General features: G+C 38.3%; 1 protein-coding gene across 2 annotated transcripts; it reads right to left on the minus strand.

The window, feature by feature from the left end:
- Positions 1-210: 210 nt before the first annotated feature.
- LOC119718882 (GTP cyclohydrolase 1 feedback regulatory protein-like) lies at positions 211-15,575 on the minus strand. Of its 2 annotated transcripts, none has more exons than XM_038188307.1 (3): positions 15,384-15,575; positions 12,552-12,646; positions 211-3,167 (listed from the first exon to the last, which is right to left on the minus strand). In XM_038188307.1, the coding sequence occupies exons 1-3, from the start codon at positions 15,417-15,419 to the stop codon at positions 3,029-3,031; spliced, it is 270 nt and encodes an 89-aa protein (XP_038044235.1). In that variant the 5' UTR covers positions 15,420-15,575; the 3' UTR covers positions 211-3,028. The 2 variants fall into 2 exon arrangements, with proteins under 2 accessions (XP_038044235.1, XP_038044234.1); XM_038188306.1 differs by lacking the exon at positions 211-3,167 and adding an exon at positions 5,994-7,819 and having other exon boundaries at positions 15,384-15,559.
- Positions 15,576-15,594: the final 19 nt, after the last annotated feature.

Raw genomic sequence — 15,594 nt, forward strand, 5'->3', positions numbered from 1 at the left:
CAGTCTGTTTGCATGCGATTCGTCAACGTTTGTGGATGGGAAGATGAATGCTGCGGCGCGGTACAAAGGCTGTACCATCTATAGTGAACTACCCTAAACTACCCTACTGAGGATGCCTTACTGTGAGACCTGCAAGTTGCATATCAGGACTACAAATGTATACAGAGCATGAAAGGAACACAGAGAAATCAGAAATTAAAATAAAACAAATTTAAGGCACAAATGGCATAAAGTCTTTTTTTATTATGTACACAAAATTGGAAACACCTTTATCCAAAGAATTGTATCCTGCACACTTGAATTTGCATACTGTTGCATTGAATAATTCAGTTGGAGGTTCTGAGGTTTTCATGCCTGCAGGATCTTTCTCAAGATCCCGCTACGATAGAAACGCCAGGCCCTACAACTCTCTTGATTTGTATATTTCAGGTCAATCCAGTCAGTGTGCAGTTTACAGCGGTTGCATTCATTTTTCATAAATAATAATGTGACACATTTCAGTAAACTGTTACTTATATAAGAAGGGTTTACCGTTACACAATGTAACATGGATTAATTTACAAGAATTAGTTTTAGAATGCTCTCATACTTTTGGACAGTGTGTACTCCATCCGTCCTCAGGAGAGGTTACATAGAGTACAAATATTGACTTCTTCGAGTGGTGTAGTAAAACTATAGCCTCCCGAGACGATCCATTGAGCATTCTATTTATTCCCGAGGCGAAGTCGAGGGAAAATAGAATGCTCCATGGATCACCGAGGGAGGATAGTTTTACTACACCACGAGATAAAGCAGTCAATATTGTTTTATAACAACTCGCCCACAGATTCTCCTTGATTTTAAGCGATAACTGATTAATTTAATCTAAATGCAATTAAAATGTACTTCGATTTGAATACGAAATTAGTTGAAACTTGACTAGCACTTTTCCAAACTATCCCATCACGAAATGCTTGAACCCAGTTCCGTAGCCCTATATAGCGCTTGGGAATATGCGCAATTCACACTCCCCTATGCATTTGCACACAATACTGGGTTGCTAGGCGTATAGTACTTTGGTTGCTACGGTTATAGTACTTTGGTTGCTACGGTAATAGTACTTTGGTTGCTACAGTTATAGTACTTTGGCTGCTACGAGTATAGTACTTTGGTTGCTATGTGTATAGTACTTTTGGCTGCTACGGGTATGGGCTCTGCACTTAAGTACCCCTTCAATAGCCAGAAAAGGAGAGTTGGGGAAGACCTAGACTGGTTCCTGCTCCCATCCTCTGCGTATTTTGAATGATCCAAAGTTATTGGGGGTGGGAATTAGTCTGGGAGACCATCGCAAGTTAAATTTGAACGCATTCGTGCGCCGATGACGCTTGACGCTCACGCTTTGGCACATTCAAAGTCGTGCATACTTCGCATGCGAACCAGTACAGTATGGTACGCACTCGGTGTGTGTCCCTTCCACATGGCTCTCAAAAGTGGTAAAAACGCACCTCTTTTGTTGGCGCACGGAGCCCATATAGTACCTTTAGCCGTGCACAGCAAGATAGCAAAAATAGCGAATGCCATGTGACTCGCTCTCGGCCTATCAAGATACAGAATCTGTGGGCATGTTATAATTACCCCTACCATTCAAATATAAAATGTTCCCACCCCCAGTTTACCATGTAACCACAACAATGATATTCATAAAACGATTTGTTTTCATTTAGTCCAATACAGGGCTGTTTGCACCGTTCAACAAAAGAACATGTCCAATCATTTGAGGGAATTTCAAAAGGAATATTGACTGAAACCTAACTACAGTTGACTCTCGTTAATACAAAAAGTCTATATCTAGGGAAGAGAGTGGGGAAAACACTGTACAAGCTAATACTCCGCAAGGCTGGAACTTATTGTATGCTTACAAGATGCCAATCACTGGAGATACCAGGTTATGGGTTCGAGTCCCACTCAGTAAATTGAAATTTTTCTCAAAAGCTGTCACAGAGCCCACGGCATCTAAAACATTACAGGATCATTTGCTCTTGTGGATTGTTTTGTTTGACGCAACAAATTTGCTCCAAATCTTAAGTAGGGTGTGTAACAATTATCCTGTTAAATGTTCTGCTCAGTGCATACCACCTGTATGCATTTTGAGAAAAAACAGTAAACTTGCGCACGATTTTTGGGTTCTGTATCTGCATTCTGTTGCTGACACGTATCAAAAAGTGCCAATGGCACCCTATTTTGAAACCACCTTCAATGTTAGAGCTTTCTTCCAAATATGATACCATTTCAGGCAGAATAATTTTACAGGGTATTATACCAGTCCTATCTTCAATCAAGGTTTGCAAATGATCCTATGTGCTTCAAAGGGCAAAATCTTGCAATCTCACCCCTACCGGTCGTTGGGTGCTATGTCATCCCACATGACTGCTGTCATATCTATTCTTTTTGGCACTGAGCATAAAAAATCATGTTGATCCTTAGGTAGCTCCCTACACATTCATGGCATTTTGTTTGGAACCTTCCTGTGTCCTCCAAAATCCACCCTTCATGTATATGCAGGACTCCATTATGGCACATTCTTTATCGAGGAGCATTAAGTTCCATGTAGAGTAATATGGGCAAGACTGTGCATTCCTAAATCCTACAAAATCTTAATGGATTTTGAAAGATTTGGGAGGGCTTAGGGTTAGTGTACTATCTGGTCTACATGCTACCTATATGCGCAGTCCTTGCCATCTCCAAGCAAGCAATGACTTATGAGATAAAGGTTGTACAAATAAGGCATATCACTTATCAGCAAATATGTAAAATCAAAGTCTAACTTAAAAAACTTTTAAAAATTCAAAATAAATTCAAGAAATTGTACTCATCGTCAGATAAATATTTTGTGTTTTAAAAACTTTGTAAGTTTTCAATGAACTTTTTTGTGCATATGTTCAGTACTGAAGACAATAAGTACTGACAAAGTGAAGTTGTCTGTAAGAAATACATGTATGTCTGTCGTAATTTGTAGTATCCACTTATCAGCAGTTCATTTCTCCGGCAATCACGTAAGCTCCAAACGTTTCCTGTGCAGCGTCCACACCATTGTTTGACCCATTCCCGTCGCAGCGATGACCCTATAACCCCTGCCCTCCAACCTGTCCAGCACCACTCTAGGCAGCAACTCTGACCTCCATTCTTTGCTGTTACAGAAAGAAAGAAAAAACGAGGACCAACATTATTTAAACATGGCGGTATATGGTGGGGTAGCGTTCAGCAGGCCAAGTTGTTCATTTGTGATAATTAATTCTCAGTTATGTGGTATTAAAATTAACATTGCAACATTGGCAGAGTGTTCCAACTTTATCTTGATGTCTATTTAAATGGCTGAACAAATAAGACAGTTCCTTACTTTGACTGGGAAGTTTGACTTCAAAAATCAAACGAATCAAATCAAATTAAATGTCCATAATTCTATGAGGGTAGCAGTAACTACGGTAGATCTGCAATCCACAATATTATAATAAAAGAAAGCAGAGCGAGAGAGAGTCTGTCCTGAGCCAATGGGCCCATCAGGCCATTATCTCCGGTTTCCTCGGCATGAAACGACTGAGAATATTTATATTCCCCATGGATGGGATGCTAGTCCATCGCAGGTTACTCCCCAGTTAATGCCGGTATCCATTTATGCTCCTGGGTGGAGAGAGGCAAGTGGGGGTGAAGTGGCTTGCCCAAGGACACAATAATGACCAGCAGATTGATTCGAACCCCTGACCCCCTGACCACGAGTCACAAACCCTAACCACTAGGCCACACTCCCCATATCTAAAGAAGATGGAGACATATCCCACACATTAGTTGCATAAAAAAACATTTTGTTCTCCGAAATTGTTTTTCAATGGACTTGCTTCAATACATACAAGAACCTTTATTTCTAATTTTGCTGGTAGTTCTACTTGTATATTTGATTTGGGATAGAAACAGCAAGTCACCCTAAAAGGAAAATGTTCAATCTTGATGGGTTGGTTTCATTATGTCTGAATTAGCTTGTTGTTTTACCATTCTTCAGCAGACTATGCAGTCACAGATTAATTAAACAAAAAGCCACCACAATTAGACAAAAGGCCACCAATCTTTCTGAGAATTAATTTTATTTCTGTCCTTGCATCATTTCTAAAACTTAATTTTGGCAAAACATACAATCATCAATTCTTTTTTTAAATGGAAACAGGATAAAACACTTCTTATCCCTGCTTGACATGTAAAAGGGCAGGCCATCTTTGACAGGGGGGGGGGGATTTTTCCACAGACATACTAACATCATTGAATAACCAATCCTGGAAACACATTTGGCACAGATGAAACATGGCTTTATTTTCTCTATGTCTTTTATCAAATTTAATATGCAGTACTTTTCAGAAAACATATTGTACATGAATAGTGAGTACTTAATATGTAGTGACTACTTGATATAATTTAAACTGGATCGGCATGTACATTTAATAGCAGATACACCATAATAGAAATATATTATGCATGTTTTTGGCTTAAATTAGCCAAATTTTCAAAAATACATAATAATACCACTAGGTGTACACTCCAAATATATTGGGTATGTACATGTATGTATATATATGAATAATTTCACTTCAATTTAAGCACGATTTTGTCCTATTTTACAATACTGTCCCACAATCCTGACTTTGGGATAAATACATGTACATGTCACAAAATATACAGTACACACTTAACAATAAAACTGCCTTTCCATAAACATGTACATGTACTGTCGACACTCTTCAACAAATTAAATATTTTCTCCTAATGCATTTTCGGCTGGTATGTTTTGTTTTAGGAGTCTACATCCCTCTGCCAAAAAAAAGCCTTTAATTTTAATCAGCTTGTGCGCACCAAAAGATCTGCTCTGCAAGTAGACTGGTTCATGGTCCAACATTATCGATTCTGATAGGGGGCAGGAACCAGTCTACCCTGTGTGCGATAACGGGAGGTTTTCGTGTACAAACCTTATGGGACATGTTGAGGAGGGAACAATAAGGAGTCCTTATAATTTAAGTATAGGGATAAAACGACTGTGGGTGTGTGCGTGTATGGCTTTACGATAGAGGACAGACACACAAAGGGAGAACAAAAGATCTTTTCAGTCCTCAGGAGTTGTGTCTTTTGTTGAAAACGGTCCTCTATCGTACGGTTATGTGCTTAGACTATGGTAGAGTGTCTATATTACAGGGTCAAAGGGAAACACAAAGCATAGTCCTTGGGCGGATAGAAATTCACGACTGTATGTTTCTGTTTGTCTACTGCATGCTTAGAGCAATAGTTTATTTTATAACACCTCACCCATAGATTTTGTGTCTCAATTGGCCGAGAGCTAGTCACATGGCATTCGATATTTCTGCTATCTTGCTGTGCACAGCCAAAAGTACGGTACTTTAACTGTAGCAACCAAAGTACTATACCCATAGCAACCTGTATTGTGTGCAAATGCATACGGGTGTGCATGTTGCGAGTTCCGTTACCAAGCACTAGTGCCACAGAGCTGGGTTCAAACATTTTGTGAGGGGGTGATTTGGAAAAGTGCTAGTAACTTTCTAGTTAATTTTGTATTCATATAGAAGTACATTTTAATTGTTGCAATTAAATTAATCAGTTATCGCTTAAATCAAGCAGAATCTGTCCGAGAGGTGTTATAAAATAAAGATTGACAGCTTGTAGTAAAACTAGCCTCCCTTGGTGATCCATGGAGCAGTCTACTTTCCCTCAGCTTTGTCTAGCCTCGGAAAAAATAGAATGCTCAACAGATCACCCAGGGAGGCTAGTTTTACTTCACCACTCGAAGCAGTCAATATTTGTATAAAAGGCAATATAAGCAAAAAGAACAGAATAAAAGAAGCCATACCGTGACTGACGATTATTATCTGAGTAAAAACTCATAACAGGAAAATTAGAATTTCCATGCATTAAAATTAAAGGTAACAGAAGTTCACAACTAAATCTACATGTACGTGTAAGTAAATAATAACAAAAAAAATTGCTCAACATATTTTAAGAATTTAAAATAAAACAGGTATCAGTTAATGGGAACAAAGTGATGGTTACATTGGGATTACCCTGGCAACGAAAATATGTCTAAAAAGTGCAAAAAGTTGTAACAAAAAAAAGGAAACAAGTCTTTTGATCTAGAGAATCCTTAAAATAATGCTATTAGGTTTCCTGCTTCAAGGTACATGTACATGTACAGGTGTTTTCTTGATTGCCTCTGAATAAATGTACAGTAGTGGATCCAGAGGGGGGTGGAGCCTGCGTGCGTCCCCCTATTTTTGACATTTTGTGGGGGTATTTTTAGTATGTTTTTTTGGGGGGGGGGAGGGAACATCTGTCTTTTTTTTGCCTGTTTCTTCTGCTGTAAACTGGTTATTTAATCACTTCAAAATGTATGTGCCCCGCTTGTATGTTTGGGTTTCGCCTCCATTTTCGGCACGCCCCCTTTCCATAAATATGCTGGATCTGCCACTGATGTATAATAAATTCCACTTTTTTGGCAACTGTGCGTCTGTCTCCTCTAATGCTGATTAGCCTTTCGTGGTGTAACCAAAGGAAAACAGCCACGTGACATTTCACCCTGTTCCACATGCGCTTTCGTTGAATTTATAAATAATAATTTGTTGAATTAAAAAATTCCACTTTTTTGGCAACTGTGCGACTGTCTCCTCTAATGCTGATTAGCCTTTCGTGGTGTAACCAATGGAAAACAGCCACGTGACATTTCACCCTGTTCCACATGCGCTTTCGTTGACTTTATCTTTGGAATTGAAATTCAGAAACAGCCGGATGTTGGTCAATTTTGCCAAGAGACAAATCACAGATCAATTCACACACATGTTTTGGAATGTGTTTAGGCATGTTAGGTGAGCTTTTTGGATGTATACATGGGCCTATCATTCTGCGAATGAACTTTCACAGTTTATTTATAATTTTCTAGCAATGCTGAAGATTTTGACAACTTGGCAAGTTTTACCTCGGAACAGAAGTTCCTAGTTAATTGCTAATGCTCAGTAGTGCTAAAGTTAAAAGATATCAAATGAGACAGAATGCAATATATCACATTAATTTAATTTGGAAAAATCCTAGTTTCAAAAGAAATGATGTAACTATAGTGAGCAAGAATGCACAATTTTTGTATGTCCATGCCATGTCTGTGTTAAGAAATGTCTTAAAAGTGTTTATCTGGTGGAAATTGTCCTTTTTCATTTGATAGCTGGAAGTATACCGTGAATAGATTTCTCTCAGATGAACATTGACTGTACATCTTTCAGTACAGATCTGTATTTTTCATGACTTACTTATAGTATAGTGTGTCTCCATAATGCTTACATTCATTACATAATTGCTAAAATATTATCTAATCACGTTACGAGTCTATAGACCTTCCGCCTAGCGGCGATCTTAGAGGGCATCTTTTGTTACTTTAATACCAATGAATGAATGCAACAATGAATACACAAAAGGCATTGCCCTCTACGATTGCTGCTACGCACAAGGTCAGTACTGAAGGAATATCATAATATGACGAAATACATTTATATAAAAATCTGGAAGAAAATCGAGTCAACCCATTATGTACATCAAGCTAAAAATCCCAGAGAATGAAGAGACAGGGTCCGTAGCATCTTAGGGTGACCCTTCCTCGGTTGAAGGTCCATTGGCCAATGGCAGCGGCTTATGCAAGGTCCAGATCATGGTCTGCCCGGCTCCTGATTGGCTGATGACTTTGTAGCCCCGCCCCTCCAGTTTGTCGAGCACTTTTCTTGGTATGTCTGTGGTGCTGTACTGCTGGCTGTGGAGTGGGTCAGGGAGAGTAGAGATTGGCCATGATTATGCAATAAAATGTCAATTTGTCCAATTAGGGAAGCCTATCAGGCAAGCTTTGTATCAAAATATCTGCTGTAAATAGGAATCCCCTCAAGTTTTCTGGGCAAAATAACCCCACATATTGAATCATGGTTCACCAGCCTACCTGCCAACTTTAATATTTAAATGTGCTGGGAAGATTTCGGATCGAGACCATTTTCTGATGCTTTTGTAATACTTTAAAGAAACATACTAAATAAAACTTGTTTGCTTGTTCTCACCAAGCTAACAAAATGTATCATTAAAAGTTTAATTTCATATTGATACAATGTAGATATTTACTAGTATTCAATTCTTAAAAGGGAAAGACTATTTTAGCTTCAAATATATGTGGTTACAAATAGGCCTGTTTGTTGTTAGCATGAACTATATGGTGTATTTTGTTTATTTCATTCGCCAATTTTTTCGAGCTTTTATATCATGTTTACAATTCTGACTTTCTGATGTGTGTATGAAGTTATAAATTGTTACGACATATTGATTCCATCAAACTTCCATCACTTCTATGATTTCTGAAACTATTTCTCAGTTTTGCTATTAATTAAAGATTGTTTTGAAAAAGGCACTTTAAACACAGAGAAAGTGTACATCATCATGCAAACATATTTTATTTACCTTCTAGACTACTTGCCCGTAGGGTATTTCATCCCGACTTTGACTGTGAGGTCGCCAACTGTAAACTTGACCATCTTCTCAAGCAATTGATTCTTCACTAAACTCTTTCACTGAAAGCTTACGTAACAGTTTATTTTATTGTGCGCATGGTAAGGGGATTGTGTTGGCTCAAAATGGCGACCCCTAGAGACAAAGAACTTCAAAATATTGGTGTACATGTCTAAGGGTATTGGTTCCATTCTGCAGGGATGAGATTGTTAATTATAAAAAAAGTCTGAAAATTGAAGATACTCGAAAGATGTTCGATACTAATAATATCTTTCTCTCAGATTTTGAAAAATCTCACGCCTGATTCTACGCAATTAATGCCTTACTCGAGAGCTTGCGTGTAGATTCTCTAATAACGGGTTCCATTTTGGACCACATTGGCCAAATAATTTGTATTGCGTACATTGTGTATAACTGACATATTACTGGCACATTATTGCAAATTCTAATGCCCCCAAAATTGCTATCACCGATCACACATATACAGGACATGTATCCTTTCATACAGTACACATTGTGTACATGTGCATGTACCGGTACATGTACATGTATTACTCTGCAGACATGAAATACCATATGGCCAAAATCCTCTTTTTTTTTTAAATCAGCTTTATAGTTTGTATACTGTACATGTAATAGAAACTGTCATGCTAATTTGCCCTTTAACTACTGTACATGTACATGTATGTACTTTGCCCTTAAATTTTTATAAATGAACAGCTGGTTGTGCCAATGTACGTTAATTTATGCACAATGTGTATTGAAAGGCTGGCAGGCAGGCGGGTGAATCTTGATAGGTTTTTGTTCGGCCTTACTTGACAGTAAAATTGGTTCATTTAACCCTTATTGGCATATTTGTGGAACTTTCATGAACTACCATATTCAACACCCTGTATTAAGCCATTTGCGAGTTAAATTTGAATAACATCTGGAATGCTGACTTAATCCAATGCTTTGCACGTTTTAACTTTGCATTCTCCCGACCAAAGTGACTGTTACTATATCACGTGATTCGGGGCAAGCCTTATGCTGGTAACTCCAGCATGGTCTGGTGTCTTTATGCCATTCTCAGTTCTCACCCATTGTGAACAATGTATTGGTGCTGAGCGTCTCTTACGTAACTATGCAAGAGCTCGCCCCGAATCATGTGATTAGCAACAGTGTCTTTGGTCTGGAGAATTCACAGTTAAAATGTGCCAAGCATTCTGAGCAAGTCAGTGTACCAGATGTTCTTCAAATTTAAATCCCAAAGGGTAAAGATCACTCGCAAATTGCTCACAATCTTGCAAACATGACAGACTATTACAGGTGGTGATTTTTTTGGAGATTTGGTCAGGGTTATAACATTGTCGCTAAAGATAAGATGCGGGGGGGGGGGGGGGGGGGGGGGGAGACCAAAATCCACAAATTGCCCGGCCGTGGAAATTCGAAAAGCGGGGACATAGATGTACAGCGCATTTTAAAAGCTTAAACTGTACTTTATTTCTCTACTTTTCAGTGCTATTGAATACATTTGGGTTGTTGGGATGTTCGAAAAATACCTCAACATCCGCATTTTGTTTTTCTCATCACGAAAAAGTGGGGGGGGGGGGGGATTCCTGATGAAAACATCTATTCATTTCCACGCCAGTTTTCACCGGTTGCGATGACTTGCTTTTCAGCACTCCAGACCATTGAGTTTGAAGTAAATAGGTCTGGGAACTAGACAAGGCAATGTATGTTGTTTGAAGCTACCGGATGTCCACATGCCATTTCAACATGACCTGAGCTAGTGCTGGGAGATTTCTAAAACAGGTTAGGCCAGAAAAAAAAATAGTCGGTCTCTGGTCAGACCGAAGTTCCGGAATTGATGCGGCGACGCCTTTTTTTTTTTTTTTTTTTTGGTGGCTTTTTTTTTTCTTCAAGCTTGTATTTGTACAGACAACGTGGGTACTATTTTGCTTTTTTGTGTCCTCATTATACATTGGTGTCCTCCATAATTTGCCTTGGTGCCCTTTATCATTTGCCTTGGTGCAATTTCCCCATTCCTTGGTGCTCCTTGGTACAAAAATTTGAGGAGGCGCGACAATAAAGGGCGCTGTTGTAGCTTCCGTGTTAATTTGAAGAAAAAAAAAAGGTTGACGCGCATGATTAAAATCGACGCGCGCGCTGACCAGAGACCGAGTATTTTTTTTTTTTTTTTGCCTTATCCTAATTTTTTTCAAACCGAATAACGGTAACATCTGATTTCACCGGAAGTTCCCCTCCGGCGCACAGTCATGCACAACAAACAGTGGCAAGTGAGGTGCCACATGAAAAGCCCTCTCAATGACTGGGTATAGTTTGCAGGATTCAATGACTACTGGGCCTTCAAAAAACACTCCAGAGCCATAATGTTGATGGGAACTTCCTTCCTTCCATAGAGTGCAGTCCCCCAAAACATGAGCATAGTCCCACTGTGGTAAGTCGAATGGGCAGGCTGTTCATCAGTCCTTCTGATTTGAAAATTACAAGCGTGTGAAAAAAGGCAAACCTGGATTTTTCTGAACAATCTGATATATTTTTTTTGCATTATTCATCTTGGTTGAAAGCCATTTTCTCTTCACCGACAGACTTTTTTCCAATAAATTATGAAGTTTTGATGCCGTAAATGTATCCCGAGGTGTGCGGTACAGAGGGATTCGGGCGTGCGATTATTTGCACTTCTCGGGAAGCTTTTAGGCGTGTGATTGCGTGGGGGTGTGATCGCACGCCTCAAAACAGAAGGACTGATTCATATACCAAAAAGACCACTAGCAAGTGAATGCAGTTACAATCAGAGACCATGGAGCAAGTGAATGCAGTTACAATCAGAGACCATGGAGCAAGTTGGGCATGTTACAGTTGTTTTCATTAGCTTGTGTCGCAAAAAATGGTAGGCTTTTAAAAAAAAATTCAAGGTTGGTTTCGAATATCTGGTTTCTAAAATCGAAACTGAATAGTGAAATTCAAACCAAATGTTGAAAAAATCCGGATTTAAATCCCACCACTAAAGCTGAGCATTATTGATGAGATAAAAGGATGTCTGATATATCAAGTACTGATCTTTGCTCCGATATCTTTGCCACCCTATTTTAAGATGAAATATTTATTTTAAAGAGCTGTTCTTTTTCCGGGGGCTGGGCGTCAAGTGTGATATTTGCACTAGTTTTCAAAACACTTTGAATTTTACATTATGAAGGTACATGTACATGTACCTAAAAAAGCACTGTATGCCCAGTGATTAGGCCGAGTAAAAAAAAAAACATGTTTCTCGTCCGGGTTTTTTTTTAAAAGGGAGGAAGCGGGGCTTTTTATTTTTTATTTTTTATATTTCAAGATGACCGCCTTTTCAAAATTTCCAGCAACCGTTGGTTTTCCACTGTTCAAAGACACTTTTAAAAATGAAAGACAAGTTGGACAAGAGAACTGAACATATTTACAGTGTCATTTAGAGTTGTATTGGTATTAGTATTTATTTTCTGATGAATTTGTAGACTTTTTCGGGTTTTTTTACTACATTTTTCAAAAATAAAAAATAATAAAAAAATCCAGGTGGCCTCCAAAAAGGAAGCGGGCGGTGACAAGAAACATGTTTTTGTTTTTACTTCGCCTTATCAAAAAAAATGACGACTCTTTACTCGACCATCTGGCCAAAGCAGGCTTTCGAGTCACAGTGTTTTATTATACTTTAGTCAATCCCGGCCAGCTTGGATTGGGTTGTTTTTGTTTAGTTTGTATTTTGTAATTTGGCCGAATAAATAATAACAACAATAATTAGTTGTGAGTGGTTAAGACATCTGCACTTGTAAGCAAGTGGTTGCTGGTTCTAATCCCAATCAAGTAAAAGCTGTTAGGAATTGCTGTATGTCATATTTTGTGCATAATGTGAATGGTCAATGAAATTTCGGTTTTAATCTGTTTAATTATTGCAAAAACTGTTGAAATGGCAGCATTCATGATCAAAATGTGGACCCGGAAAAACAAGCTTTACTTACAAGTTGTTTCCAAACTGTTTGGTGAGTGTTGCCCCCAGATACTGCATCAGCTCAGGGTCTGACTGCTCATCGCCGCAAATTGTTGGGCCACATTCCTGTCAGCGGTAAACAAGAGGTTAAAACAAAGCAACATTTAAATTTAGACAAAAAACATCTTCATCAAATTGATGTCCACATGTCATTCTGTTTGTATTGGTATAAATTTGTTACAAAAAAGTCTTTTAATTTACTTATCAGCATGGGTATTGCCAGGAGGGAGAAAGAAAAAAAAGGAGAAAAAAAAATAATGGAAAACAAAATACATGTAAAAGAGGTGAAAAGTCATATTGCTGTTAATTGAATGGACAGTTAACAACCATGACAACATGGGGTCTGCAGGGGTGTCAATGGGGGTGGGGTGTGCAAATGTCCCCCGGCCCACCCTCCAAAAAATGATAAATTGAGAATAAGAAAGTACAAGGATTTTGGGAAATAATGTGCTCTGGAAAAAATCCTGGCGACGCCTATGCTTATTAGGCATGAATTTGGACCCAAAGTCAAAAAAGGGTTGATAAAAAAAAAGGTTTGAGAACAACCTTAGGACATTTTGGCCCATTTTTTACTAGTATTGTTTTGTACTGGAAAGCACAATTTGCAAAATACAAATAGCATTAGTCCCAATAAATATTAATAAGGTCCGCTTGATTAGGCCAAGTAAAAACAAAATAGTTTCTCATCCGGGCTTTATTTAAAAATGAAAAAAGGCTCCTTTTTTTGCATAAATGGGTTCTTCCATTTTCTTGACTCTTCAATGCAAAATTGTGTCCATAGGCAATAGGAGACGTCAACCTTTCTACATGTACATGCCTACAATTTTGTTGGAAACAAACGACAATATATTGATGAAATTTGCAAAATTTATCGCAAATGTATGAATAAAAAAAAGGAGGTGGATGGGAAAAAGGATTTGGGCGGGGATGAGAAACTGGTATATTTTTTTTACTTGGCCTTATTTGTTTATTCAATGTTGAAAATGATCATTGTGTTATCACTGTGCCATTTATTCAGTTGCTTACATTTTTTAGTTTGCATTACATGTATATTACAGAACAAAATACTGTATAAAGAAATATTAATACAAAACCAATAACCTCACCTTAAATTGTCAAAGGAATGATTGATTAGTTACCGGTATTGTCTGTAAATTAAACTTCATGTAATTTGTCAACATTACTCAATAAATCAATCTATAATCGAAAACAAAAATTAAAGTGACATAAATTGATAGGCCTACATGTATTTCCTAACAAAATTGAAAAATGTTTCTCAGTCCAAGATTCATGTCTCATCATAATTTTTGAGGAAAAATTCCATCATAATCTGGCCATCCTTTGTCACCATAGCTGTGCACAAACCCTATGAGACTGGTCTGAATTTGTTTAAAGTGTTTTCTCAGTAACCTAGGCTACTTCAATATTTTCCCTGCTAAATTTGAATTTAGGACATATTATTATCACTTTCTGATGGCTGACGTCACTGAAGAGAAAAATTATTGATGACCATACATGTATATAAAGGGCTTATAGGAATCTTTCCATATTTGCAACGAATGACAGGCTTCATTGACATTGAGACAAAACTATGAAGAAAAATAAGTGGTGTCGGGTTGCAAACATTCTATGTCTAAACCATATGCTGGTACTAGTATAGGTCTGAACGGCCTACCCCAAGAAGTATGGGGCTTGAAGCCTATAGAGCTGTGTATTATTTATGGCAGTGTATATTTTTGCCGGAGACGGCAAACCTTTAGTAAACGTTAGTTTGCCGGATATGCACTGAACATGCGCAGTTACTGTTTTTTTTGTACTTAAACATTTTGCGGTAACAAGTTTTAGTCTGGCTCCATGCCAAAATTATCGTTGTTACCTCGTATTCACAAGATGGGATTCTGACCATTTTATAATTTCGGACTTTATTTCCCTTTTAAAAAAAATCCTCCAGAGCCACAAATCTGAAAAAGAAAATGTAATAGGCCCTACTCTGCAAAAAATGTTTGAGACATGTTAAAATAATAAAAGAAGAATATTCTTATTTATTTGGGGATGAGAATTTTTTTTTAAAATGTGGTGCGGTCCGAATCGAACGCGAGTCATCCTGCTTACTAGAGCCTTTGCTTAAGGCAAAATAAAAAAAAAAACATGTTTAGCATCCTGCCTCTTTGACAAAAAGGAAGGAGGAGGCCCTTTTTTTTTTTTTTTCTTTTCAAAATGGCCGCCCGACACATTTTTCAAGACAACGCGGCCGGGCTATTTTTCAAGATGGTTACCAGCTTTTTTCAAAATGGCCGCCACTTGGACTCATTGACTATTTCCACAGCTTTATACACGGTATAAAAGTCTAAAAATATGATTTCTTTCGTCAGAGATCGTTAAAATTTATCAATTTTTGTCTTAAAATAAAAAAAAAAAAAAAAAAAAAAAAGGCGGCCTCTAGTCTAAAAAGGAAGCGGGCGGGGACGCTAAACATGTTTTTTTTTTTACTTCGCCTAACCATTACACCAAACGTGCTACACAACTTTTGGTGGGAATTTAATACATCTTATAATTCAGCCCTATTTTAAAGAGTACAGCGCCCTCTGTTGATATGGATTGATCGATTGCCGCCGGCAAACCTTTAGTAATCGTTAGTTTGCCGTCATTACCTCCGGCAAAATATCCACTATCATTATTTATACAGCTCAGAGCAGGCCCCGTAGGGTATGAGCGGCCTAGCACTGCACTGGGGTATTCACTGCACTGCATGCTGCAGCCTACATTGTACTCGACGATCGACAAACACGGCTCACATACTTACAAGCCTTATCTGGGTGCTCACAAACACGTACGGCATGATCAGGTTAATTCATCAACGCATCAATACTAAGGAGGATGCAAGACTACAGCGGAATAAACACACTTGAACTGAACTGCGGGAGTAAATTGCAGCACTTTGAACCGCAGTCAGCAGTCCCTCGATCATCGGTAACCTTGATCATCAGCCGGCCAGCTAGCTGCTGGCGCGGTCG

Source organism: Patiria miniata, unplaced genomic scaffold (assembly GCF_015706575.1).
Source record: "Patiria miniata isolate m_02_andy unplaced genomic scaffold, ASM1570657v1 HiC_scaffold_7, whole genome shotgun sequence".
NCBI classification, from domain to species: Eukaryota; Metazoa; Echinodermata; class Asteroidea; order Valvatida; family Asterinidae; genus Patiria; species Patiria miniata.

Coding starts and splice junctions, on each gene's coding strand:
- LOC119718882 (XM_038188306.1), bottom strand. CDS start 15,419: ATGCCGTACGTGTTTGTGAGCACCCAGATAAGGCTT. Junction 12,647..15,383: donor TGAGCACCCAGATAAGGCTT/GTAAGTATGTGA, acceptor TACCGCTGACAG/GAATGTGGCCCAACAATTTG. Junction 7,820..12,551: donor AAACAGTTTGGAAACAACTT/GTAAGTAAAGCT, acceptor CCCACTCCACAG/CCAGCAGTACAGCACCACAG.